The 26,325-nt window shown below is 46.7% G+C and overlaps 1 protein-coding gene across 22 annotated transcripts in view; it reads left to right on the top strand.

Moving 5' to 3' along the window:
* Nucleotides 1-26,325, top strand: part of DCTN1 (dynactin subunit 1) — a 143,139-nt gene that overhangs the window by 77,041 nt on the left and 39,773 nt on the right. For 7 of the 22 annotated variants that reach the window (XM_043512900.1, XM_038398991.2, XM_043512906.1 and 4 more), the window contains exons 5-7: nucleotides 29-49; nucleotides 17,633-17,650; nucleotides 23,285-23,305. The exons of 8 other annotated variants lie outside the window; for them this stretch is intronic. In XM_043512900.1, the coding sequence (XP_043368835.1) occupies nucleotides 29-49; nucleotides 17,633-17,650; nucleotides 23,285-23,305 (60 nt within the window). The remainder of the gene's footprint in view (nucleotides 1-28; nucleotides 50-17,632; nucleotides 17,651-23,284; nucleotides 23,306-26,325) is intronic. 7 more of the 22 variants (XM_043512902.1, XM_043512903.1, XM_038398994.2 and 4 more) reach the window with 2 other exon arrangements.

The following is a 26,325-nucleotide window of genomic DNA, read 5'->3' as shown; positions in this document are numbered from 1 at the left end:
TTCTAACCTTTGTCCCCTCTTCATGCAGCGCGGAGCGAAACCTAAAAAGGTGGTGCATTTTTTTTTGGCAATTAATCTGTACGTCGCAGAATCTCCTGGCCGCATGAAATGCCCCCAAATACATCTCGGCTCATTGTCACTCATTGCTGATGTGCCTTCCATTGTATGGTCGCATGTTTACTCATTGCATGTGTTCCCCTTCTCCGGCGCCTAGATTGGCCCAGCTTGCTTACAAGATGCTAGGTAATCAGAGTTCACTTGACTGACTGGGGGAAGAGCATTGCTTTGTGGGAAGGTATCCTTTACCACTTCTCAGCCTGGCACACTACCTGGTAGGGAACATGGGCTCATAAACCAAACAATGTTGTTTTTCTTGGGAGTTCTGAGAACTTTCTGCTGTTTCTTCACAGTAACAGGGTAAAGCTTTCACACCTGTGCTGGGTGTGAGTTAACTATTTGTACTTGTGAAATGTGCCCATCATATTTCTCTCTGGGTGCATGTATTGAAATTCTTGACGTCAACACACAAGAGTTGGCTTTAGAATCCAAAGGCCCAACACAAGTATTGTGATCTTCATCCTATAGTTTAGGCTGATACGTTAACCTTGGCTTTCACATTCCGCTGCCTTGTGTTTCCTTCACCTATTGCTGTAATGGATGTAAATCTTCTGTGTAAAGCCCCAGCAATGTGCTCAGAGCTGTGCACAATAGATGTAGGCACACTCCCTGCCCCATTGAATTTACTGTCTAAAGGGAGAGATGAAAACAGACAGTGACTGCTCTGGATGATCAAAGAGGTGTTGTCATAGGGCCTGGTATGGTTTTTGAATTGATGTGTAACAGTTTGCTAAGGGAGGTGGGTTGACACTGGAATATTTTGTGCAAAGTATCAGAAATAGACAGCCAAGAAGATAAACCCAGAAATAGGGAAAACACTGTCTCAAAAGAGCAAAAAATCTGAATTTGGAAGCAGGTACTGCTGGCTAACGAACGTTTTCTTTCTGCTTTAAAGACAATTCACCATTTTCCCTAAATGTAATACTTGTAAAATGACAGTTTTTCCCAAATCCCTCTTTTTCAGACACTAACTTTTCTCCTGAAAGAGCCACCTCCCTTACACCCACCCCTGTTATATCGTGGCAGCAGCCAGGGAAAAAGAGAAGGTCAGAAAATCCCCGCAAATCTGTTGTTTGTTTCAAATTGCAGTTGTAGCAAAAGGAAAGCTATGTGGGTCTCCGCGGAGCCCAGCAGTCTGACTGGGGAATGTTGTAACTTTGACAAGGAAATCCTGCAAACACTCTGGGCACCCAGATACTACAGTGATGGGCCCACTAGAAATGCCAAAGAGAGACAGTGAGACGGTACCTGCTTGTTCCTGTGAGTGATTGCATATAGGCTGCCAGTCAGTGCTGCTGTGGCACTTCCAGTCTATGTAACCCTTTGGCCCTTGGGAGGAGAGAGAATCCGAGCCCAGAACCGCGTCTGTCCCTTCCAAAGCCGTGCACCAATGGGGAGCAGAGCAGGAGGAGAAGCTGTGCTCCCCTGGAAGTTTAGAATTCTGGGCGATACTGTAGTAACTGTTCCAAGCCTCTTTGTTCTGACCTCCTCTGTGACCTCTGTCCAGTCTGAAATCTCCGCATGTGTCTAAGCTTACTGATCTGCATGCGCTTGGCGTGTTACTTCACTCTCTCGCTAGCTCTTGTCCCTGCTGTTTTGCATGCTGCTATTGCTCACACCCAGCTCTGGCTTTCCTGGCTCTGTATGCTTTCTATACAACCTTTAGTGTGTGTTGATTTTACTTTCCAGTTTTGCCTTACTTCATTGTGAAGATCGCCGCTGAATTGGTTGATGGCAGGCTATGCACACACGGTACCATCTGTTCAGGGTATTAATTGTCTCATTCTAAAAGGAGTAATTATAAATCAAACCGATACCAGAGAGCCCATGACGCAAGTGAGGTTTCCTCACTAACGCTGTGGGACTAACCCTGGGATGGAAACCGAGATCAGACAGGTATGTCCTAGAACTTCCTCCCAGTGTGACAAACCAGCCTCAGCTCATTTTGTAAAATTTCTTCTTGCCCTGCTCTTCACAGTTCCATTTTAAGGGTTGAAACAGTCAATCAACTAGCCAGCTCTTTTCCTTGCATTTTAGTGTCTAGGAATCAAGGTTCTATTTGGTAAAACTACTAATGCTTAAAAAGAAATAACATTATTAGTAGCAAATCCGTATTAATGAGATTAGGTAACTCTTTGCAGTGCATGGTATATGTTGGACTTTAATCGGTTTAAAAGATATATTTCCTCCTGCTCTATTTTGGGTGACAGATGGCCCCAGTCCTCTGAGATTGCCCACCTCTTAAACTGGGGCAAAGAGCAAATACAAATAATCAACCCTCTTCCACTCTCTGCCTGCCATCTGGATCCCAGTATTCAGCAGGGAGGGTGGAATAGGTAGCCTCTTGCCTCAAGGGACTGGCCTCTCTTCATGACCTTCAGTGAGTAACACTAACTCCACCCTGGCCTCCACTGGGGTCAGAGTAACTCTTCTCGAGCGCTCCCAGTTGCCTATTTCTCTCAAGGATCGAGACGGTTGCTGTTTCCACATGACACATCAAAGAACTTCCGCTGCACCTTTGGGTCAGTTTCCTTTAAGGCCTGCATACTGGGTGCAGGGGGAGGCCAGGAGCTTCTTGCTGGTAACCGTGGGGCTGTGCAGTAGAACAAAGTCTTACAGAGCAATGAAGTTCATATTCCTCCCCAAAGGTATCTGCTGCTCGAGTCATTCTGCATTCATCCCGCCAGAGATGTCAAGACCAGGCGTTGTGAATCTGCTGAGGGGAGCAGTTGATTCGGCCCATGCTGCACTTGCACAAAGAACACAGCTGAGTGAACAGCTGCAATGTGCTTCTGGCCCAGCTCACTAGGGAGTGCAATACTGGAAGAATGCTGAAACCTCCTGCCACCTGCAGTGTGAGGGGCTGGTGGAGAAGGCAGAGTAAGCTAGCTGTTTAAAGGCAGCAAGATGGCCATTCTCTCCAGTTTTGGAATGAAATTACAGCTCACATAGTCTTCTGTTCATTGCTACAGTGTGGTCTGGCATAGCAGTTACTGTGCAGGGAGCAAGTCCTGCCTCAAATACCCGGGACTGTCCCTCCTCTCTGAAATGTCAGCCTTGCAGTAGAATAGTGGCATGTAAGAGCTTCAAAGACTGACATCTGAGGGGTTAAATGAGCGAAAAGCTTGACCCCTTTCTGTCTTAACCCAAACCTGTAGGTATCTGCCTTGGAAATATCAGTAGCTCAGCCTGGAATCATGTCCACCAGGGAGTGGTGGAAAAGCCATTCATTTATGTACAGGTTGGCACAGGAGCCTGGCAGTTCAGGTTGTGGTGAGGTTGGAAACAGGGATCTAGGAGCTTTTCTGCTCCCATGTGCTGAGAAGCTCCGGTCAGATGTGAGTAATCAACGTTGCCATTTTAGTGGGAATAGCTTCAGGCACCAGCTTTTTCTTCCTTGAGGAGACAAGGTTTTTAAGCTCTGAGATGCCCCAAGGTGCAGTTCATTTAAGGAGACTGACCCCAATCAGTAATGGGGAGAGATGCCCGAGATTTCCTAAGCAGCTTGGGGAATAGCAAAGGCAGAAGCAGTTGAAAATGGTTGTGGTGGGCACTGCCCTACTTTGTTTTCCATGAGATACAGCCTGACCTCTGCTAAAAAAGATGGGCAGTGTCCTGTTCCCACATTCAGGGGTCTTGGCCTCCCTGGACAGTGGCTTTGGAGAGTTCACTTACGGGATTATGGGCAGTTGCATGGAATGCCCAGGTGCATAGTGTCCTATTGACTCAGCCCTGATGTACACTACAAGTTTAGGTCGAATTTAGCAGTGTTAGATCGATTTAACCCTGCACCCACCCATCCACACAACAAAGCCATTTTTGTCAACTTAATGGGCTCTTAAAATTGATTTCTCGACGAGGGGATTAGCGCTGAAATTGACATCGCTGGGTCAAATTTGGGTTAGTGGGGATGCAATTTGACGGTATTGGCCTCCGGGAGCTATCCCACAATGCTCCATTGTGACTGCTCTGGACAGCACTCTGAACTCAGATGCACTGGCCAGGTAGACAGGAAAAGCCCGGTGAACTTTTGAATTTCATTTCCTGTTTGGCCAGTGTGGCAAGGTGATCAGCACAGGTGACCATGTAGATCTCATCAGCAGAGGTGACCATGGAGTCCCAGAATCGCAAAAGAGCTCCAGCATGGACTGAACAGGAGGTACTGGATCTGATCGCTGTATGGGGAGATGAATCCATGCTATCAGAACTCCATTTCAAAAGACAAAATGCCAAAATATTTGAAAAAATCTCCAAGGGCATGAAGGACAGAGGCTATCAAAGGGACCCGCAGCAGTGCCATGTGAAACTTAAGGAGCTTAGGCAAGCCTACCAAAAAACCCAAGAGGCAAACGCCCACTCGGGGTCAGAGCCCCAGACATGTCGCTTCTATGATGAGCTGGATGCAATTCTAGGGGGTTCCCCTACTACTGCCCCACCCCTGTGTGTGGACTCCTGCAAGGGGAGAGTCTCACGCAACAGGGATGAGGATTTTGGGGACAAGGAAGATGATAGCGCGCACCAAGCATGCGGAGAAACTGTTTTCCCCGACAGCCAGGAACTGTGTATCACCATAGATCCAATACTCTCCCAACCCGGGCTCCCGAACCTTGAAGGTGGAGAAGGCAGCTCTGGTGAGTGTACCTTTGTAAATATAATACATGGTGTAAAAGCAAGTGTGTTTAATGATTACTTTGCCCTGCAGACTTAGGATGCATTCGTGGCCAGTACAGCTACTGGAAAAGTCTGTTAACGTGTCTGGGGATGGGGTGGAAATCCTCCAGGGACATCTCAATTAAGCTGTCCTGGAGGTACTCCCAAAGCCTTTGCAAAAGGTTTCTGTGAAGGGCAGCCTTATTGTGTCCTCCATGGTAGGACACTTTTTACCATGGCAGGCCAGTAGCACGTAGTCTGGAATCATTGCATAAGAAAGCATGGCAGCTTGTGGTCCCGGTCTTTGCTGGTATTCAAGCAACATCCGTTCTTTCTCTCTCTGTGTTATCCTCAGGAGAGTGATATAATTCATGGTCACCTGGTTGAAATAGGGGAATTTTATTCAGGGGACATTCAGAGGTGGCTGTTCCTGCTGGGCTGTTTGCCTATGGCTGAAAAGAAATCATCCCCGTTGTTAACCACGTGGTGGGGGGAGGGATGAAGCGATCATCCCAGAGAATTGGGGGTGTGTGTGTGGGGGGGGGAGTTGGGTTTGTACTGTACGTTTAACCCACAAACATCAGCCCCTCCTTTTAAATGGCCAATGTGTCTTTTTTAATTTTAGTCTCCCTTTTTTTCCTCCCACAGCTGCAAATGTTTCAACGCTGCAACTAGTATCTCCGTCTCAGAGGCTAGGGCAAATAAGAAGGTGAAAAAAATGCACTTGCAATGAAATGTTCTCTGAGCTCATGCAGTCCATCCAAACTGAAAGAGCCCAGCAGAATGCATGGAGGCAGACAATGGCAGAGTCTAGGAAAGCACAAAATGATTGTGAGGACAGGAGGCGGGAGCAACAGGAGAGGTGGCGGGATCAAGAGGAAAGGTGGCGGCAGCATGATGAGAGGAGGCAGGATGCAATGCTGAGGCTACTGGTGGATCAAACTGATATGCTTTGGCGTATGGTTGAGGTGCAGGAAAGGCACAGACCGCCACTGCAGCCCCTGTGTAACCAACCACCCTCCTCTGCAAGTTCTATAGCCTCCTCACCCAGACGCCCAAGAATGCAGGTTGCGCCTCCGAGCACCCAACCACTCCACCCAGAGGACTGCCCAAGCAACAGAAGGCTGGCATTCAATAAGTTTTGAAGTGCAGTGTGGCCTTGTGCTTCCCTCCTGGGCTACCCTGGCAGTTATCCCCCTGTTTGTGTGACAAATTAATAAAGAATGCATGAATTTGAAACAACAATGACTTTATTGCCTCTTCAAGCGGTGATCGGGGGGGAGGGGGCGGTTGGCTTACAGGGAAATAGAGTGAACCAAGGCAGGGGCGGGTTTTCATCAAGGAGAAACAAACAGAACTGTCACACCGTAGCCTGGTCAGCCATGAAACTGGTTTTCAAAGCTTCTCTGATGCGTTGCCCTCCTGTGCTCTTCTAACAGCCCTGGTGTCTGGCTGAGCATAATCAGCTGCCAGGCGATTTGCTGCAAGTCCCCACCCTGCCATAAACATCTCCCCCTTATTCTCACAGATATTGTGGAGCACATAGCAACCAGTAATAACAATGGGAATATTGGTTTTGCTGAGGTCTAACTGCGCCAGTGCGCTTTTAAACGTCCAAATGCACATTCTACCACCATTCTGCACTTGCTCAGCTGAAAGTTGAACAGCTCCTGACTACTGTCCAGGCTGCCTGTGTACGGCTTCATAAGCCATGGCATTAAGGGGTAGGCTGGGTCCCCAAGGATAACTATAGGCATTTCAACATCCTCAATGGTTATTTTCTGGTCTGGAAAGTAAGTTTCTTGCCACAGCTGTTCATACAGACCAGAGTTCCTGAAGAAGCAAGCGTCATGTACCTTTCCCAGCCATCCCACGTTGATATTGTTGAAATGTCCCTTGTGATCCACCGGTGCTTGCAGCACCATTGAAAAGTACCCCTTTTGGTCTATGTACTAGCTGCCTTTCTGGTCCGGTCCCAAGATACGGATATGTGTTCTGTCTATCGCCCCACCACAGTTAGGGAATCCCATTGCAGCAAAGCCATCCGCTATGACCTGCACATTTCCCAGAATCACTATCCTTGATAGCAGCAGCTTAGTGATTTCATTGGCTACTTGGATCACAGCAGCCCCCACAGTAGACTTGCCCACTCCAAATTGATTCCTGATTGACTGGTAGCTATCTGGCGTTGCCAGCTTCCAGAAGGCTATTGCCACTCGCTTGTGAACTGTGAGGGCTGCTCTCATCTTGGTATTCTTGCGCTTCAGGGCAGGGGAAAGCAAGTCACAAAGTTCCAGGAAAGTGCTCTTACGCATGTGAAAGTTTCGCAGCTACTGGGAATCATCCCAGACCCGCAACCCTATGCGGTCCCACCAGTCCGTGCTTGTTTCACGGGCCCAGAATCGGCATTCCATGGCATGAGCCTGCCCCATTGCTACCAGGATGGCCAAATTGCCAGAGCCCGTGCTTTGAGAGAAGTTTCTGTCCATGTCCTCATCACTGTCGTTACCGCGCTGCCATCGCCTCCTCGCCTGCTTTTGCAGGTTCTGGTTCTGCATATACTGCCTGGTAATGTGTGAGGTGTTTACAATGCTCATAACTGCTGCAGTGATCTGAGCGGGTTCCATGCTTGCCGTGGTATGGCATCTGCAGGAGAGCAGAGTGCCAGCGGAAGCGGTCGTTCTATGACAATGGTTTGCAGACCTACTGCACCGTCTGCTGCCAGGACACAACAGCTGAGTGGGCTGCGTGCTCGCCTTGTCATGGCGAGACAAGAGCAGCTGAGCAGAGTGTCAGCGGAAGTGGTGGCTGACGACCTGTGAGGTGGATTCATGAAAGCAGGAGAGCTGAGTTGCAGCGGAAGTGGGAGCCCATCAGAGACAACATAGATAAATTCACTATCGAGACAAGAGCAAGAGAGCAGAGTGGCAGCGAAAATGGGGGTTCGATGATGACGGTTAGCAGTCCGACTGCACCATCTGCTGAAAGCAGTATGGCGCCCACATGGAAAAAAGGCACAAAACGATTGTCTGCCGTTGCTTTCACGGAGGGAGGGGTGACTGATGACATGTACCCAAAACCACCTGCGACAATGTTTTTGCCCCATCAGGCATTGTGAGCTTAACCCAGAATTCCAGTGAGCAGTGGAGACTGCTGGAACTGTGGGATAGCTACCCACAGTGCAATGCTCTGAAGGTCGATGCTAGCCTCGGTACTGTGGACGCACTCCACTGACTTAATGCGCTTAGTGGGGATACACACAATCAACTGTATAAAATCGCTTTCTAAAAATCTACTTCTATAAATTTGACCTAATTTTGTAGTGTAGACATACCCTCAGAGATGTAGCCAATTGTTTGATTACATGTTCTTAACGTTCAAGACCAAATAACCGAACTTAGTCAAATATATAAAGATAAAGCAATACAGTGCGAGAAGGAGACTACATACTTTCCTTCTGGGAAGCAAATTCTCGCTGCGTGTTCACCTTACACAGGTGTGCTTCAAAGATGCGCATTTCAGTTGCTACTATTTATGGTGTGATTTTAGAAATTACAAAACTCTTTACACATCACTTTGTGCCAGCTTTGTCCTTGTTGCCTCCCTATACTTTCTCATGTCTCCATTTTGAATGCTACATTCCAAGTGTTTGATGTGCCAGGAAAGCACTTGCTAACTGTACTTGGTACAAAGTATTCATGTATCTTTGCTTTGGTAAGTTTCCTGTTTTCCGATGCTGAAGCTAACTCCAGCTTTGCAAAGCGTTGTGGGATGCTTGACATGGGTGAACAGAATTGCGAAGAGCGTAATGCATTCAGTTAATATTAATTCCCAGCACCATTTCCATAATGTGTACTATGTTAATACCATGCATGTAATACCTATTAATGTGTATGCTGTGCCTAACATATATGTATGGGCTAACAGTACCACTCTGCCACATTTCTGTGCTCAGAACAGGGAGCGGGCTCTGAGGACCAAACAGACTCCTTCATTGCCCCTCGTGCTGTACAGAGGCAGAAGATGCGGGGTCGTTTTAAAATAGAGATAGGAGAGCTAAATGGTACTGTTTAGCTGACGGTTCGGCAGATACACTGCAGAGTTATAAATTAGCCAACCAGGGGAGCTGCCTGACTGCTGGCTAGTGGGGTCCCAGCTGAAGAGATTCAAGGCTGCAGTCAGTCAAACAGTCGCAATGGGCAGATTTGTGGTACCTTAGAGACTAACAAATTTATTTGAGCATAAGCTTTCGTGAGCTACAGCTCACTTCATCGGATGCAGTGAGCTGTAGCTCACGAAAGCTTATGCTCAAATAAATTTGTTAGCCTCTAAGGGGCCACACGTACTCCTTTTCGTTTTGCAAATACATACTAACACGGCTGCTACTCTGTACTGTACTAATGTCTCTCTTTCTTGAGCAGATGCGCCTGTTCTGTCCTTGAGAGGGTCCCAGCTGCATGTCTGCTTATGGATGGTCTGAGTTTTGATTTTCTTTAAAGAAAATCGAACGACCCAAGCCCGATTTAATTTTTTAAATGAAAGAAGAACCAGATGATTCTTCTGAAGTGTGTTTCTCATTTGGATTGCAGGGCGGACATGTCAGTTTTCCTGTGTGTGTGTGTGTGTGTGTGTGTGTGTGGTGAGGGGACAGAATGGATCCCATGAATTTGAGAACTCTTCTTTCACAGTGAATTCTTCACTTAGCTGGCAAATATTTCTCTTGCCCAGCCTATAAGGTGTGATGACAGTGTGTAATTTCTCTAAGGAATGAGCAGTGCTACTTAATGGCAGTATTTTTGGTGCAGGTTCATGACTATTTCAGTATTAATCAGGGTGAAAGCTGCTGAGTTCAACAAGAGCAGTAGATGGTAGAACAAGCCAGTAGCTGCTATTTTTTGTTGCAAGTGTGTTCCAGTGTTTTCGCTTACACAGACCGTTCTAGTGTTGGCCTGGCAGCAGCTCCTTCATTAAAGACCCAGAAGTAAAACATGTATTGGGCCCACTGCCCAGAAGAGTTAGGAAGGTCTAAATGTCTTAGTTTATGTACTGGCCCCATGAGCCCTTTATTGCTTCCTATGACCATGAAATCGGTCACTTTTCAATGCATACCTTCCATCCAGTTCTGAGAGCGCTTATTTTGTACTGGACAGTGTTGATCAGCTTTCTCACCTTTTTAATTTTGAATTGTTCCATTTAAGAACAAGGAAGGAATGCATCCGATGAAGTGAGCTGTAGCTCACGAAAGCTTATGCTCAAATAAATTTTTTAGTCTCTAAGGTGCCACAAGTCCTCCTTTTCTATTTAAGAACCAGTGTTTTTTCTCCTCTCTAGCTTTACCTATTTAGTAATTGTCTCAGGACTAATGTGTTTGTAAAAGACGCTGCCAGTACCCCATTGTCACAGACACTACTTTGGACAGGTGCATATATATTCCAGCTTTCTAAAATCGGGAACCTGCATTAGAAAAGCGTTGAGTCATTCAACAACCTGTTGGCTCTTTCCACTTCTCATATGATCCCTGATTCTCTTAACTGAAAAAACATCCCTGTCAGCTTCTGTGTGACTCAGTGAATGCTGTGCTGTGCACACTGCCAAGTAAGGGGCATACTACAAGCAGCTCTTGGTTGCCTTTGGCTAGTAGACAGACCTTGTTCCAGAGGAGTGTTGGGCACTGTTTGGGTAAAATTGCAAACTAAAACTATTATTATCCAAACTGAGAACAAGGCAATGTGCTAATGTAACTAGAGATTCTCTGGAGCTGTTAGTGCCTTCAAAGTCCAGTCCAGAAGTCTTTCTCTGTGGGCTTGCATACACTTAAAACGCTACAGCGGCATGGCTGTGCCCCTCCAGCTGCAGTGCTGTAGCACTTCAGCATGGATGCTACCTACACCGACAGGAAGGATTCTCCCATCGGCGTAGGGAATCCACCTCCCTGAGAGCCAGAAGCTAGCTTGATGGGAGAATTCTGCCATTGACCAAGTACTGTCTACTTAGGTTGGCTTAACTACACCGCGCAGGAGGTTTGGATTTTTCACACCCCTGGCCAACGTAGTTAAACCAACTTAATTTTCTAGTGTAAACCAGGCCTGTGTGTGGCCAGTGTATAGTGGACAATAGTCTTCACTGTAACACACACAAATAGTGTAGTGTACATTTAGATTCCACTACATTCTGCCAATGGCATATTCCCATGAATGGGCCATTTAGAAAACAAGGTTGCTGTAGCTGTGTCGGTCCCAGGATATCAGAGACACAAGGTGTGGGAGGTAATATCTTTGATTGGACTGACTTCTGTTGGTGAGAGAGACGAGCTTTCAAGCTACACCCGAGCTCTTCCTCAGGTCTGGGAAACGTACTCAGTGTGTCACACTTTTTACACTTGTACGCTGGTGCGTGTTATCTGGGTTCCCCACGCCATTTGTATAGACTGATTGTTGTGGGTAGAATTGAACAATAAAGGCAAACTCCTGAGTGTGTTCTGCTATAACTGTGTGGGTGAAAATGAGTGAAAGGTTCATAAATAAATCCCTGTGGAAACTTCATCAGTTCTCTGGCTGTGGCTGGCACTAAGAGCACTCACAGAAGCTTCAGTTAGCGGAGGTGGAGAGATACTTGCACTTAGACATGGACTGTGGCTACTGCTCAGCTGGCACGATCCGTTTCTGGGTATCCAGTCTTGGGCTGACCCTGCCTTTGTCAAATAATTGTAATGTCTGTTTCAGTTCTCTGCCTCTTAAACACTCTGGTGCACCCCACTCTTCATGGCCCTCCTAGGGGAGTGGCTCCTTTCCATAGTTCTGTGAAGGCCTTGACTCTGGAAATCATCTCTTTGGAATAGTTTCTACAGCTCTGTTATTGCCGTGCATCCGTGTTGCAGCTCTTAGGGGCATGTGCTCAGTGCTCCTTCCCTGGTGCTCTGCTGCTTCAATGGATTTTTTTTTTTTCCCTTTTTTGGTTGGTTGGTTTTTCAACCTTTAAGCGGAAGCCTATGACAAGTCCTACCCCAGGAACTGGAGTTTGTCTGTGGTGCTTGTGTTGATTTGGATTCAGCTTCCCATGAGGTTCAGCAGATCTGCTTTGTCGGACATCTGAGAGCCCTGCTGCTCACAACGAGGTACTGAGCTGCAGTTTCTCCGACACGGCACTGCCTCCGGGGCACTATCAAACATGGGAGGTGTCCCCAGAGCCAGCTGCCATCAGACGTGCCTCTGCTGAAGCCCCTGACTCCAGGCAGCTCCAAACAGAAGAATTCAAAACCCCTGACAACAGAGGATCCTGCATTGAGGTATGTGCTGGGAGTTGGCTTTGTTGGCTCAATGTGACCAACCAAATGTAGTTGCAGAGACCTCCAGAACCACCCGCTCCCAGGGTTTGGAGCAAGCTGTGGTAGCTGTTGCTATGTTGCCACTGGCAGTTGACCCTTATTGACACCCCAGGTGGGTCAGGAAGCAGAGGGATTTTCTTGAGGACTATCGCTACCTTTTGGACACTGAGGACCATCAGGATTTGCTAAAGGTCCACAGCAGCAAACAAATGATTCTGATCTGGAGAATCCAAACTTCTTGTCACGTTTAAAGCAGCTTGCAAGAACTGCTGGATTGAATTAATTATTTTTGGTCCACTCAGGGAATTCTTAAGGGCCAGAGTAGCTAGGTCAAGAGCAGCCTTGCCATAGAACTGTTCTTGCCTTTGCAGCCTATTCTTGATGAGTAGTTGAAAGTGTAGAGGACACCTCACGCCTCTCTCCTTGTCCCAGGGAGCAGAAAACAGGGATCTCTTACGCTGGGGATGCTGCCATCTACATCTCCCACCCTCTTTCCTGCATAAGAACTTAGTGGTTGGGGTAGCAATGCCCAGGGGTAAGATTGGCCAAACTTTAAAGGCACTGCATCCCAGAGCCCTGAATTTTAGTACTGCTGGGATTTGTGAGCTGCTCCTTTACAGGTTCTGGACTACCAGATTCCATAGCAAAAGGCAGGGCTAGCTATGGAACAGATAATAGATAGATAATAGATAAACAGATAATACATGCTTTTTGCGAAAAGGCTTTGGCATGGCCAACATCAAGTATGTGATGCTGTTGATGTGGTGTGGAAAGCTGCTGCCTCAAGGTAGATGCCCAGACAGACACTGGTCTTTATCAGAATTCCACAGAGATCCAGAAAAGCTCCAATACCTTCAGCTTGCTGAAGAGACCCTGTCTGGAAATCAACCAGAGGCCACTTTATGGAAGGTGGCGCTGACTGAACCTGCCTGATGTTTCCTTGCTCCTCCATCTCCTGCTGGGGGGAAGTGAAAGGAATCTGCCCATAAAGCATCACCCTCTTTTACTGAATTTAGAGATGCCTCTTATCCACCCTGCAGCAGCAGGAACAGAAAGGTCCTAAGCCACTGGCTAACTGATTGGCGTGTGCAGTGGTCTCCCACGTTCTATTAGCCCATGCAATGTAGCATTGCTGAAGTTTCTGACCCCTGCACCAGGAAGTATGGGTAAGTAGCCTGATGGATGCACCTGGCCACCTGCCAGGAGCCAGATGGCTGCATCTAAATTGCGCAGAACAGATGACAACAGAGAAGCAGCCTACGGAAACTATAAGCCCAAGCCTGCAATACCACATCTTGAGCTGAGCATGTAGCCATGTTACGTCCTGGGATCTTCAACTTGTCTGCCCTCCATATTATGATGATGCTGTAGGTAGCTAGTATGGATTCTGTGCTTGAAGACATCCATTATCTATAATGCTGCCAGAGGAAAATGTTTTGAATAATTAAACAGAAATCCCCTCTTGTTGCTAAGGTGTTCTCGCTCAGTAAATGGTTTCCGATTTCTGAAAAATATGGTCATGTTCTGTGTGTATCTAATCCAGCTTGGAACCAAGGCATGCTCCTTTGGGAGAAGCCGACAAGCTGCTCCTCTGCTCTGTCATCTCTATCTAGGCCACGTGCTGTAGGGTCTACCAATAAATGAAGTCCTGAGTCCCTGAAGGACCTATCTGTGCTCTCCATTGGTACTCGTCAGGGGTTTTAGGCTTTGCAGCTGCTTCCCAAGAGGAAGACACAATCTTTGGCCTGGCAACTCAATGTTTCAGATATAAATTGATGCTTAGCAACAAATTGGTGGCACAACATAGGCCTGCATTGTTAGGAATGCTCTCCATTTTCTGTACCTCAGACTTTAACCAAGCTCTGCATCATTTATTTTCTTCCCAGGACTTGCACAGCCTTACAAGGCAAGCGACGCGGCCAGAGCCAGACAGAATCTGGTCCATAGTACTTCAAGTGAAAAATTCAGTTCAAGACTGACTGAGTGCTATGAGCTTTACCTGTACTGTATTGTTCAAAAGAGAGGCACGATTGCCCTGTTCAGTGTCAGCTGGGCAGATATTAACAAGAAAATGGCCTTCCTCCCCATTGATAGGAGCAATATTCAGCAACCCATCTCTTTTTTTAAACCCAAACGAACTGGGGCTGTGATCGGTGAGCAGCCTGTTATGCTGATCTCCTATTGTCCTAAATCAGTTTTATTTTCTTAATGTGCAACAAAAACCCAGAATCTGCTTTCCTTTCCCACCAGTGGTTTTCAACCTATGGTCCACAGACCCTTGGGGGTCCGCAGGTTATGACTAAGATTTCCAAAGGGGTCCATACCTCCCTTTGAACTATTTTAGGGGTCTGCAAATGATAAAAAGATTGAAAACTAGTGCTTTAGGCTATTAAATGTTTTTTGTAAGCTGAACCCAGTGCACTTGGTAGTGCTTTTAAATGAACACAAATTTCTGATCAAGTCTAGTTAATTTAATTAAAAGATTGGCTGATTGGTGGCCATTTCAGTTTTTGGCCATATGTATGCTGGTCTGTTCAAATAACCTTTCTCATTGTCAGCTTCTAAGACACTTCAGAACTTGATAGGCCAGAGAAGGAGCTTGGAAGTGGTGGTTTTAATGCTAAATATATGGATAATTTTCAGAGGGAAAATGTTCTCTTTGTACATATCAACAAAATTATGAATAAGACCTTGAAATCTGAATCTTGCAGCCCCTGAAAAATACATGGTATGGTAGGAACATCCAGATGTAGAGTTCATGATGGCATTATTTGGGCTCATTGAACTGTGAATCAAGAGTTTGTGGTGTTACCCATTGGTGCCTCTTCCTTGTATTGTTAGGGGAAGAGGCATAGAAGGTGAGGGAGAGCTTTAATGTAGTTTTAAAAAATCTTGTATTGGGAATGTCAGCAGCCTACCCTCTCTCATTTCAAGGGACACTGTCAAGGTGAGTTTGGCACCAGTTTGATACCTGTTATATTGAATCCTTCTTATTCCACCACCATCTTTTACTCTTCAAAATTAATTATAGTAAATGCTGGATAATAAAAGCTCTTACTGCAGGTTAAGGGAGTAACAGCCCCCCTTTTGCTGGTACTGTTGGAATTGCACTTTGCATGTGTGGCTCTTATTTGTAAGTATAGTTCCCATCCGGTGCTAGGGAATCTCGGGATCGTGGATGGAGGGCACAGATTTAGTGACATGCGGGGACTTCTTAGACCAGTGTGGGGTGATTTTAACTCTTTCACTGCCTGATTTTGAAACTGATACTTCGATACCTGAGGAAATTTCCAGTCATCCTGGAATCACATTAGAAACTCCATATTTATACTGTTTTCATTTTTCTATTTTTCCTCCCACCCTCTGCAAATGTATCGTCCCCAAAATATCTTTTGTTTGTCCTCGAACATCTCATACTTGGTCTCTGGTCCAGAGGAGAAGAACTTCACCCGTTCCTGAAGTGATTGACAAACACATTTTTTGTTATGGGAGAGGGGGAAGGAGTTGGTTTCAGTTTTACAAACCTTTTTTGCTACTCATATCTGTAGAACCTCAGGCTAGCGTTCGGACTGGTGCTGTGTGCCAGTCCTAGATGAGAACTCCTGCCACCGACGCATTGGACCAAATCCATTTCCCTAGTTTAAAAAGTTATTTAGGGTCAGTAATTCCCAGACATGCTGTCAGTAAGGGATATAGGGCTAACAATATTTCTTTTCTTTAAAAAAAAAAAAAAGTAGTGCCTAAGCCCTTATTCTGTAGAACGTTATCATTTTAAAAACTAGAGTTTATAGTTTTCTTGTAAATCGGGGAATTCCTAGTTAATGTACCAGCACTGTCACCACTGCCCTACTGTCCTCCCTACTCTCCTCCTCTAGGCTACAGACACCCTCTTTCACCATTCTTCCATCAGTACTTCCATTACAGGCAACAACAGCTCTGCACTGGTCAGACCAGTGCTCTGCACATTGGCCTGTGAGCATTATCGCAACCTCCTACACCTTCCCGGTCCAGGCCTGAGATTCCAACACCTTGCCCTCGTCTAGGGCCAAAGATTTCCTTCTCTGAACACAGGATCGAGATCCTGGTTTGGTTCTTTCACCCTCCCTGCATGAATGAGAGACTGTTCTCTTCGGATACAACCTAGATACCCCCTTTACCCCACATAGCAGCCTGCAAGCTCCCCAGGCCCTCATACAGGCTAGGACTCTTGTAGGGTCTCTGGCCTGAAGCGGAAGGCTGTTATAATGGGGAGCGGGGGAAGAGGAGAGTGACGCCAGGTGGGACGGAAGCCTTAACCTAGAATTTCCAGACTGTTGTAGCTTTTAAATTCATGTTCTACAGCATTAGTGAGGGTTTTGCCTGTGTTTTAAGGGAAATAGGATCTCAACCACTGGCCTCTAGGCAGGTATTAGCCTGGGAATGATAGAAAACTTTAAAGGCGTTAAATCTGAGGTTTAAGCTTGTCAGTGCCCCGAAGCCCAGTTGTTAGCGCTCAGAAATGTCTGCTTAACTGCAGTGTTTCCTGTTGATGGCGGATCAGGGACTCCTGACCATGCCCTGGCAGCCTTTGGGGGCAAACTGTCAAGGCAGGAGGCTCTCAAGGCTGGGCTCTGATGCGGCTTTCACTGTGGCTCTATTTTTGCATGCAGCTATTCAATTGAATAAACTTAAAAAATCTTCTTTGCTGTTGTATTTCCTGTGTGCTTGTGAAGCTAGGTGTCTGAGTGAGAGAGAATGAATGGGGAAGGAGGGAACACGGAGTAGTATTGGGTGGTGAACTCTCAGTACTATAAGGTGACTTTGTGTTTGTTTAAAATTGCAGAAACTAACAAACTTGCCCCTTGAACCAGTTCCTTAGGCTCTGGTAGATCCTGTGGTTGGTGTGTAGGCTGCTCCCAGTAGCTAGGGAGGTTGGACTGTATCATGTGAAGAGGTTTGCAAGGGTTCTGCGTGCATGCGTAGATGCTGAGCTGGGCCCATTATTGCTGGAGGAGAGATGAAGAAATGTTCTCATTAGCCAGTGAGACAGCTGAGCCTAAAGTGTTGCTAGGTTACAGAGGAGCACGTTAGTCCCTGTGCATCCCTCCTCCCTGTGGAAGGAAAGCATCAACTCAATCCCTGGTGCTGTGCCTGGATCCAAGGGCTGCTTAAGAACTTGGAGAGGGGAGGGAAAAATCCATAAGTGATGATGTAATGAGGAGCCCGGGGCGGTGGTTGGAGAGGCCAGCGGAGAAGGGAAGTGTGGCCCGTGGCTCCGGCTGCTAGGATGGACCCGCACTCCAGCACACTAGAGTCTTGCTAATTAACGGCGTCCCTAGCAGTCTGGGTTTCAGGAAGCAGTTGCTGGATTATCAGGGTCGATGGATGGCAGATAAAAAGGAAAAGCTGCAGCCATTTGCAAGCGCTCCTGGGCAGACTGTGCTTGAGAGAGACTGTCTACAGAGAGCTGCATTGTTGTGATTGAATCTTTTAACATTCTCTTTCTCTGCCTCCCTCTTTCTCTTTCTCTCTCCATCTGTCTTTTCTGCAATGATGAGGCAGGCCCCAACAACACGGAAGGTACAATCCACTGTATCCACATGATCATTTTTAACGCTGCTTCTAAACATTTTTTGTTTTGCTTGGGTTGTTTTTTTGTTTTTTTTTGTTTGGTTTTTTTTTGGTATGTTGTGACTGCAGAGCTTTAATTTTGAGTTTCCAACTCAGTTTTGAGGTGTCTCTGGGAGACAAGCCGGGCGGGTGGGTGTGTAATGACAAAACGATGCAATTGAATTTAATTTGTAGTCTTTCTTTTGAGTTTGTGTTCAAGTCCTTTTTCCATTTCACCTGACAGCCTGATGTTTGTGTGGCATGCAGTGCCTCTGCAGCTCACATCAGAGGACAGGGGTTTAGCGTTACCACTGCTGCTGGAGGATATTGCTGCTTGCTGTATAAAAGTTGCATGCTAATAATTTTTATTTCTCTTCTCTGGCAGTGCTGGCTAATTGACTCTTTTGCTTCTTATTTTTTGCCTGTGTTTTAAGAATTTCAAATGATTATTGTTATGTGGATTTCCTGTGTCGAGCTGATATTTTTCTGTAGGTTACAGTATAGACTCTGATTTTTGTTCTCTGGGTGTCCTTATGTTTGTTTTTTAGCATATCAGAGTTTTAAGTTCAAAAGAGCAATTAGTGAGATCTAGATCTAGTGATCTGCTAGAAATACAAATTTAAAAATACAAATAGCCCAAAAGCAAATGTACACCTTTCCCTGCCACTTTAATTGTTTCAGCTGCAGCAGCCAGAAGGTCTTTTCTTAATTCTGTTCCAGTAAATGCACCTGGTGTATGGATCTGGAATCTTAAGATGACCAAAGGGAGTGCCACGCTCCTGTATGGTGATTATTTTAAAATCCTCTTCCAAAAGAAAAGTTTTGTAAATGCTAATTCTGTATTGCTCTTGGGAGCAGAAAGATAATGGAGCTGTGGCCAAGTCTGGAAACCAAGATCCATATACATCAATTTCTAGTGATTTGATGGCTGTTAAGGCCAGCCTGAATTTCTTCCAGGGAAGTTTTAAAGTCTGCCATCATTACCTGATTTATATGCATTTTCCCTATATTAAAATTTCCTTTCCTGGTAGGATTTTTTTCTCCTATGGTTGCTCTGTATTTGGCTACTTCTAAGAGTGTGAGCAAGCCCATCATGCGCTAGGTCTCTCAGATTCTTGAAGGTGTTATGTAAAGCTTCTTGTTGTAAGGTACAGTTAGCAATAATGCACAGAACGTGCATTATGTTAATGGGAAGCTACATTAATTCCTGCAGGTTTATCCAACTACTGAGCATCCTCTGGAAAAGACTTGAGTAATGGGTTCATGTGGGCTCAGGTGCTGCATTCTTGAAGTAAAGTGTTTGTGTTCCTAGGGTACCTATCTTCAGCAGCTTCCAGCTCCTCTAATGTGCAAGCAGGGCTTACCCATTGGGTGCTGGAAACGCTCACACACGCTATAAGAGTAGCCTGTGTGGAAACGTGCAGTTAAAAGGAGCACGTGTTCCCATCCTGTGCTCAGTATGTAACCTGAGAATTCCAGCTGGATGCTGCTCCTGTGGTTCAGGAGCCCCGGCTTTGGGCCTGTGATAACTTACTAGGAGCTCACTGACCACACCTAGAGGTCTTAAAATGGAGAGTCTTGCAGCTGCTCTCATAGTCAATATATGGTGCAGCACACACCTACAGCCGCCAGCAGAGAACACTGCTATCTTGATCCAAATTGAGACCATTCTACTCCAGATGGAATGGTGTGTGTTGGGACCAGTAGGGTCTGGGGGCTGCACCTTTATATTGAAGAGGAAGGGGACAGGGCAAGGCGGACTTCCTAGGCCATGCTTTGCTCTTCTAGACGTTGGTAGCTAGCAGGTGGCTTTCCTGATTTCTGCATGCTGACAGTGAAGCTTTCCCAGCCTGTGTGTTTCTATTTTGGGTCCCAGATACTTCTTTTCCTATTGAATGTGGGACTTGTGGAGGAACAAAGGTTACAGAATGGCATCAAATATTTATTTGCATTATGCAGCACAGTTCAGAACCACTGACTAATGAAATATTCATGGCTGGAATACTTGATACAGAGCTTTCTGAGCTCTTAAGCGGCCCCAAGTTCTTCATTAGGCTGTAACTGGTAAAGTTGGTAGCCCTGTTCTTCTGGGACCTCAAAAAGTTCAGGTATCAGACATAGCTGTGGGACAGAGGTTCCCAAACATTTTCATAGCAGTGGGTCACTTCTTACTAGAGTGCCACCACCTCTTCTGTTCGTGGCCACACAGACCAGCTCCCCTTCCACTGGCAATCTTACCACTTCCCTGTGGTACCTGCAGCAATTGCTTACATGGAAAATGAGTATTGGGAATGTACCGGATATATTTCCAGCTGTATTTCAGAGGCCTGTACTGGCTGGAAACCAGCTAGCACCTGTAACTAGCTGGCTCTCTGCAGGCGACCAGCAAGTGCTCCCTAGACCCTGAGGATATGTCTGCACTGCAGCTTGGAGCAAGCCTGTTAGCCCGGCTAGCGTCTTACCCTGGTGCGCTAAAATTAGCAACATGGCTGTTGCAGGTCGGGCTGGAGCTTGGGCTCTCAGCCTAGGGAGTTGAGTGGGCCTGGGAGCCTGAGCTGCAGCCTGACCTGCAACGGTCACGCTGCTAATTTTAGCATGCTAGCTCTAGTCCCACTGGTGTGAGTCTTTCTGCCTGGGCTGCTGTGTAGACACACCCTGGGGCTCTGGAATACCTGCCAAAGGGAGGGAAGTTTTTGATTGTAGTTTTTATAACGTTCATTAGAAGAAACGAGCAAATGTTATACAGGACACCCACAGCAGATCTGCCTAGGCAGCATCAAGACCAGTCTGTTCTATATTCTGATTAGATCAGTGAACCATTGTTATGACCTTCATTTACAAATGAGCTGTTCCCCCAGTGAATTTTATAGCTGACACCTCAGGCTGTATCATCTTTACAAAGTGAGTATGATGGGCTGGGACCAAACTGATGACCTTCCACCCTTAAACTAGGCCTAATAACACAGGGGAAACAGCACAAGGATTAAAAATGCTATTGCCTGCTCCTTAGTTGTTTTTCCTTTAATGGGAATAGCAGGGTAGCTTTAGTTAGAGCTGCCAGGAGACAAGTTTTGTTAGGATTCTGTATGTTTTAATCTAGGAAAGATGCTCTCAACTTCCTTAGTGCCCCAAGAAGTGACCATTTCAAGGTTGGTTGATCTGAGATGCTGGTGTATCTTTCAGGGGGCTTCATTAACACCCTTGGGAGTATTTATCGTTAGTATAAATCCACCTGTTGGAACAGGCAGCACTGATGTATTTCTTGAATGTGCAAAGTTGGTTGTCAGTTTAAAATATTTCAGTCCTCGGCTACAAATTTTTGTCAAGTACCAAGAACTCCTTATATCTGCTTCTTGTAAGCCAAGAGGCCCATCCAGCTAGCCTCTCCATTGTTGGCTCTGGCTTTTTTGGTGCTAACCATTCCATAATAGGACAGCAGGAGCCATGTTTGAAGCAACATTTCTCTGACAATAGAGATTTTGTTGAGTTCCTCTTTAACATGCTGTAGTGGCAGCCCAGTGCTTGGCAAGGAGCGGAACACCAGAACATGCCTGGGTTGCTAAATCCCTGAGAAGAGAGGGTTTCTCAGAGCAGGGCCACTTTATGGAGGCTCTTCTGCAGTCTTCCCCCTGGGGAGGGCCAGAGTTAACAGATAGTTGCATCAGGTTTTCAAAGATTCATTCCACAGAATGGGTTTTCCTGTGAATGTTTTGAGAGACTCTCAGCTTTTCCAAAGCACTCTGGAAGACCTTACACTGCCAGTCCTCAAAGCTAAATTCATCTCCAGGTTTTTAGCTTCTACTGCTTGGTGGGAACACTTTCCTGATTTAGTGTTTTGCAAAGTAAGAAAACTGCTCTGGAGGCTGTAAATCTTTCACTTCTATGTTAAAAGTAGGAGCTACCCAGAGTTAGACCCTCTGGGAAGTTTTCTTCTGGAATTGTGAGCAAAGTAGGATTTATCCCCAAAGGATGTGCCACATATCAGGTGTTCGAAGGGATTTGCATTTTACTGTGTGACCCTTAGACTATTCTGTGCAATTCTGATATTAAAAAGGAAGAGAGGGATTACTAGAAGCCACGTGTTTCCTGGTTTACCAAAGTCTTACGTGCGAGTCAGACCATCCATATCAGATAAAGATGTGGACCACTGCCTCGCTTAAACTCTGAAGCTTTGTCTACCTGTCTCTCACATACAGCCCAGCTGTTTTACAGGGCCTTGCATTGGCCAGCGTGTCTGTGGTTGTAGCAGCCAGGTAGTTGCCAGTAGACTTCGTGTGATTAAAGGCCTTGTTCCTCGTGCCACCCAATGGGGGAGGAGCATGAGGGCTGGTTTCTTTTGACCTGCTCTGGTCCTGCTAACCTTAAGACTTCCTAGTGCATCGTTTTACCTTTTAATGGTAAAGGAAAGCAGAATATAATGGGGTTTAATGTGTCCCGGTGATATTGTGTAGACCATTAAGTGTGACGGAACAGAGCTCTTTTTCCTTGTCTGATTAGCTCCCAGTAATGGGAGTGACACGGACAGGGAGTATATCCCTTCATGCTTTCCCTGCTACACACTGGCCGAAGAAAGCTGCTCCAAGTTCACTCCTGCCTGGTGTCTTGATTTCTGTTAAATCTTTGTCGACGAGGCACCACATAATGGGACAGTCCATGTGTAGTAACCACAGAGCAAGGAGGCACATAGTGTGAAAAATTCGTAGGTGTGGTGTTGCCAGATTGGTTGTTGTAATCTTTTATCAACTTCCTTGATACAGAGGACAGGTGCCTAAGTCTGAATGGGCCTACTTGATAACGTGACACATTTTATTCTTCAGAGCCAAGGGGGAAATGGCATTGCCTCCATGTTTGAGGTGAAGCTTCACAAAATGCCTCCATGTTTGAGGAGAAGCTTCACAAAATGCAAAGCCTGTGATGGTGTAACTGAAGGAGTTAGAAGCAGGAGCAAGAGGATTCTCTTTGGGCAGTTAGTGACACTTGAGCTTCAGTAACACCGTCTAGGAAAAGGGTGTGTGTGAGTGAAATCCAGGCTCCTGCCAGCGGAAGCCTTGAGAACCCTGGGCAGTACAACTCAGCAGGGTGTTTCTCCGGCTAAGCCAAGGGAGCCCAAACTATGCCTTTCTGAGATCTTTCCAGGAGTCCATTAGATGGATCAGGTTGTGGATGCCCTGAGGGCAGCTGCAAGGATAGCAGGTGTCAGCATGCAGGGTGTCTCCATTGTCCAAGTAGTCAGGCTTCCTGTCTCATGGCGGAAGACTTCCTGATGGGAAGATCTTTGCGGTCCTGCATCTGCATGTTAAGGATAGGGGTGGCCATGGTAGAACTTTGGTGTCTTCAGTGCAAATGACGGAAAGATTTTTCTAGCCTGGGAGTGAGGGGAGCCACATCAGGGTTCTGTTTCACCTGGGACTGTCGTGGGAGCATGGGGGACTGAGCATGTTGTCCTGATGCTATGTGCACTAACTGCGGTAATGTCTTTTTGTTTCCTTTACCTTGTTCTTTTCTGCACCTGCTGCTACTGCCGCTGCTGTCTGTCTCTCTGTTCCTGTCTTTCCCTGTATGAATGTTTCTCCTACTCTGCCTTCTACTCCTGTTGCCCTGCAGACCACCACCAGGCGGCCCAAGGTGAGAACCAACAGCTGTGGTCAGTGGGCATTGATCATTACTTAAATGCTAAACTCCAGTCTGTTTCCTGTGGCCTTTTCCCATCCTTTTGGGGAACCTGGGAAATCTCTACAGATAGAGATGCTTCCCTGGGGTGAATCTGCAAGGGTGAAATTGTCATCAAGGCTGTTACTCTCTGCTGTTACTCAGAACTAATTTAATGAATTAGAGCATAAAAATGCCTTGGTGATCCTATTTTTACTTTATCTCCTCAAGGCGTCCCTGTGGTAACGTTATACCTTGGCTCTCCCTGATTGTTGTTTGTTACCTTATGGGGTACTTTGCCACAGGGGGCTTGAGGTTGTTTGTGGGGGAGGGAGTTCTGAGTAGTCTCTTTTAAGGAGACAACGACAAAGTCATCCAGGATTTTGTATGGCTGTGGAGAGAGCCTGCTGTGTGTAACAAAATCTGCTGCTAGCAGCGCAGAGAAGCAGGGTTGGGGGAGGCTACAGCTTGGAAACAGATCCTCCAAAAGCCTGTGGCTACATGATGATTTGTAAATGGCAAACACTTCCTCTGTTTGCAGTGTTGTTGGAGCCATGTTGGTCCCAAGATATGAGAGAGACAAGGTGGGTGAGGTGGTATCTTTTATTGGACTGACTTGTGTTGGTGAAAGAGTCGAGCTTTCACGCTTCACAGAACTCGTCGGCTGACCTAAGACGAACTCTGTGTAGCTCAAAAGCTTGTCTCTTTCACCAACACAAGTCAGTCCAATAAAAGATACCAAGTCACCCACCTCATCTCTCTAAACAATTGCATTCTGTTTCATGAGGTGGTGGGCTCTGATTGTGTCTTTGATTTCACTGGGTTGCGTGGCTAACTCCAGTCAGGGAAGATGTATTTATTTGTTCATTCAGTTTATTAAAAGATGTTGTTCCACCTATAGGCTCCCATTCATGCTCTGACAATATTAGAAATCTTCAGTCATTACCCCATAGAAGTGTTTGTTTATACTGAAGTTGCACCCAGAGACCCCAGTGTGGCCTGGGGTCCCACCAAACTAGGTGTGGCACAAATACGTGTACACATCTCTCTCTACACACACCCACACTCACACCCACACCCAATAGTAAATAAAATCTTCCCCTCAAATGTTCCCTCCCAAATGCCTGGGAGAAGTGATGGGCTTCGCTGTGTGACCAGAGTTCACGTTTCTATTCTAAGGGATCAAGAAAAGAGGCCAGTTTGAGTCCCGCAGCCTTTGTACCCTGCTAGCAGCATACTCTCGCTTACAGCCAGAGGGCTCCCGTCTGAATATCTGGGCTGATTGCTGCTCTGGTCATGTGCCACGGGAGGAGAGGCGGCTGCTTGGGGTAATTATGGGACAGACCATTTAGGGTGTGAAGTTTGAGCCACCACTTTGAATTCCATCTGGAAGCCAATGCAGTTCCTAGGGTGCTCCCAGTGAGAGAGAGACGGTTTAAATGGATTGCTGCATTCTGCATCCCCTTCAGTTTGAGTGATAAGATGTAGCCCCATGGAGAACGCTTTATGGTGGTCTGATCTTGAGGAAACAAAGGCACATAAGTGTAGTAGGCTTGCATCTGACTGACATGGCCATTAGTCACCCCATTCCACCCAGATAGTAACGTGGCACCTTTAGTGATGTTTGCTGCTTCCACATCCAGTAGCACCTGGGGTCTAACCTATCTAATCAAATAAAATCGATAGATAGATAGATAGACGAAAGCCCAAGTTACAAACTATAGTGACCAATAGCAGATGCTGATCCAATATTAATGAGTTCTGCTAGCTCCTTCCCCCAGCCTTGTTAGCATTATCTCAGCTGGCTAGCTCTCCAGGGCAAGGCCGCTAGCAGACACTCCCTCCGCAGAGCTGAGTATCGTTATATACCGAAGGCATCTCCCCCCATGTCTCCTTACTACCCCTCCTAGTGTTCCCTGGTACACCCTGATCAGAAGGGGAGACTGAATTAAACCCTGCAGGACCCCAGACAAGTGTTTGTCAGAACCAAAGCTATTGCTCAACTTACCAGTGGGATTCTCTGTCCGCAGGGAGCAGAGCCACTCCCTAGGCAATTCCAGCTAACTCTGACAGACCACAGATGTGTCCATAGCCCCTCGTGGTCAGTGATAAATATTCTAACTCCTCCTGCACACCACATCCTCAGCCTTGGCTAGGAAGAGTCCATCAGCTGGAGCCACTAATGCAGTTTGCCCCGGACCCAGGTCTGAAGTCAGAGGGCTCTAGGCAATGCCAGAGCTGCTTCACCATGAACTCCTCCCAAAACGGGAGGTTCAGTATCATTTGATAGCTAGCAGTGATGTTAGTATCCACTAGTGTTTTGAATAGGGGCCTTGCCAATGCTGCTCTCAGAACACCTGGTGTCCTACCCTCCCATAGAGAGGTGTTACCAGACTCAACAAGCTCTAGGTCCAACATCTCCCCCTGGCCCTATCCACCTCGGGAGGTCCAGGCTCCAAGCTGCAGTTGGTGGCCTTTAAGCACCCCAATACTTCCAGCCATTCAGCAGTGTCACTCCCTGAAGACTCTCCTAGGTTTGTCCACTGGTGACACTGCCCTGATTCCACGGACACTGACAGCTCGATCTGGCAATGCGGTTTTATCTGCAAAGTACTATGAAAATTCCTTTCAGCAAAGAGTTGCTTGTGTAGAGTAGCCTGCTTCTCAGAGGTGGCATATGCCTGGTAGAGGCTGGTGCCACAAAGTCTCTTCCCAGGACCAAGGCTGGATACTCCTAGTTTCAGAGGGAAACATGGAGCAGCCTGCTTCTCCATAGGGCACTGTGCCTCCATCAGTTCATTGTGTAGGCCAGACTTCTGCGTCATGTGCCCAGAGCACTCACAGCGCGGTGCCTGCTGGGGGGCCACAGTTCAATGTCCCGGTGAACGACTGCTGCTCAGGCAGGTTCAGGCAGCGTTGGCTCGTTGCTGTAAATGGTTCTCGAGTGCCGGTGCCCATGCTGATCTGGAGTGATGGCCTGGCTGTATCCTAGCTAA

The sequence above is a fragment of the Dermochelys coriacea genome, chromosome 4 (assembly GCF_009764565.3).
Source record: "Dermochelys coriacea isolate rDerCor1 chromosome 4, rDerCor1.pri.v4, whole genome shotgun sequence".
Taxonomy (NCBI): Eukaryota; Metazoa; Chordata; order Testudines; family Dermochelyidae; genus Dermochelys; species Dermochelys coriacea.
Note: the sequence above shows the minus strand (reverse complement) of the source record. Positions and strands in the feature narration are given on the sequence as shown.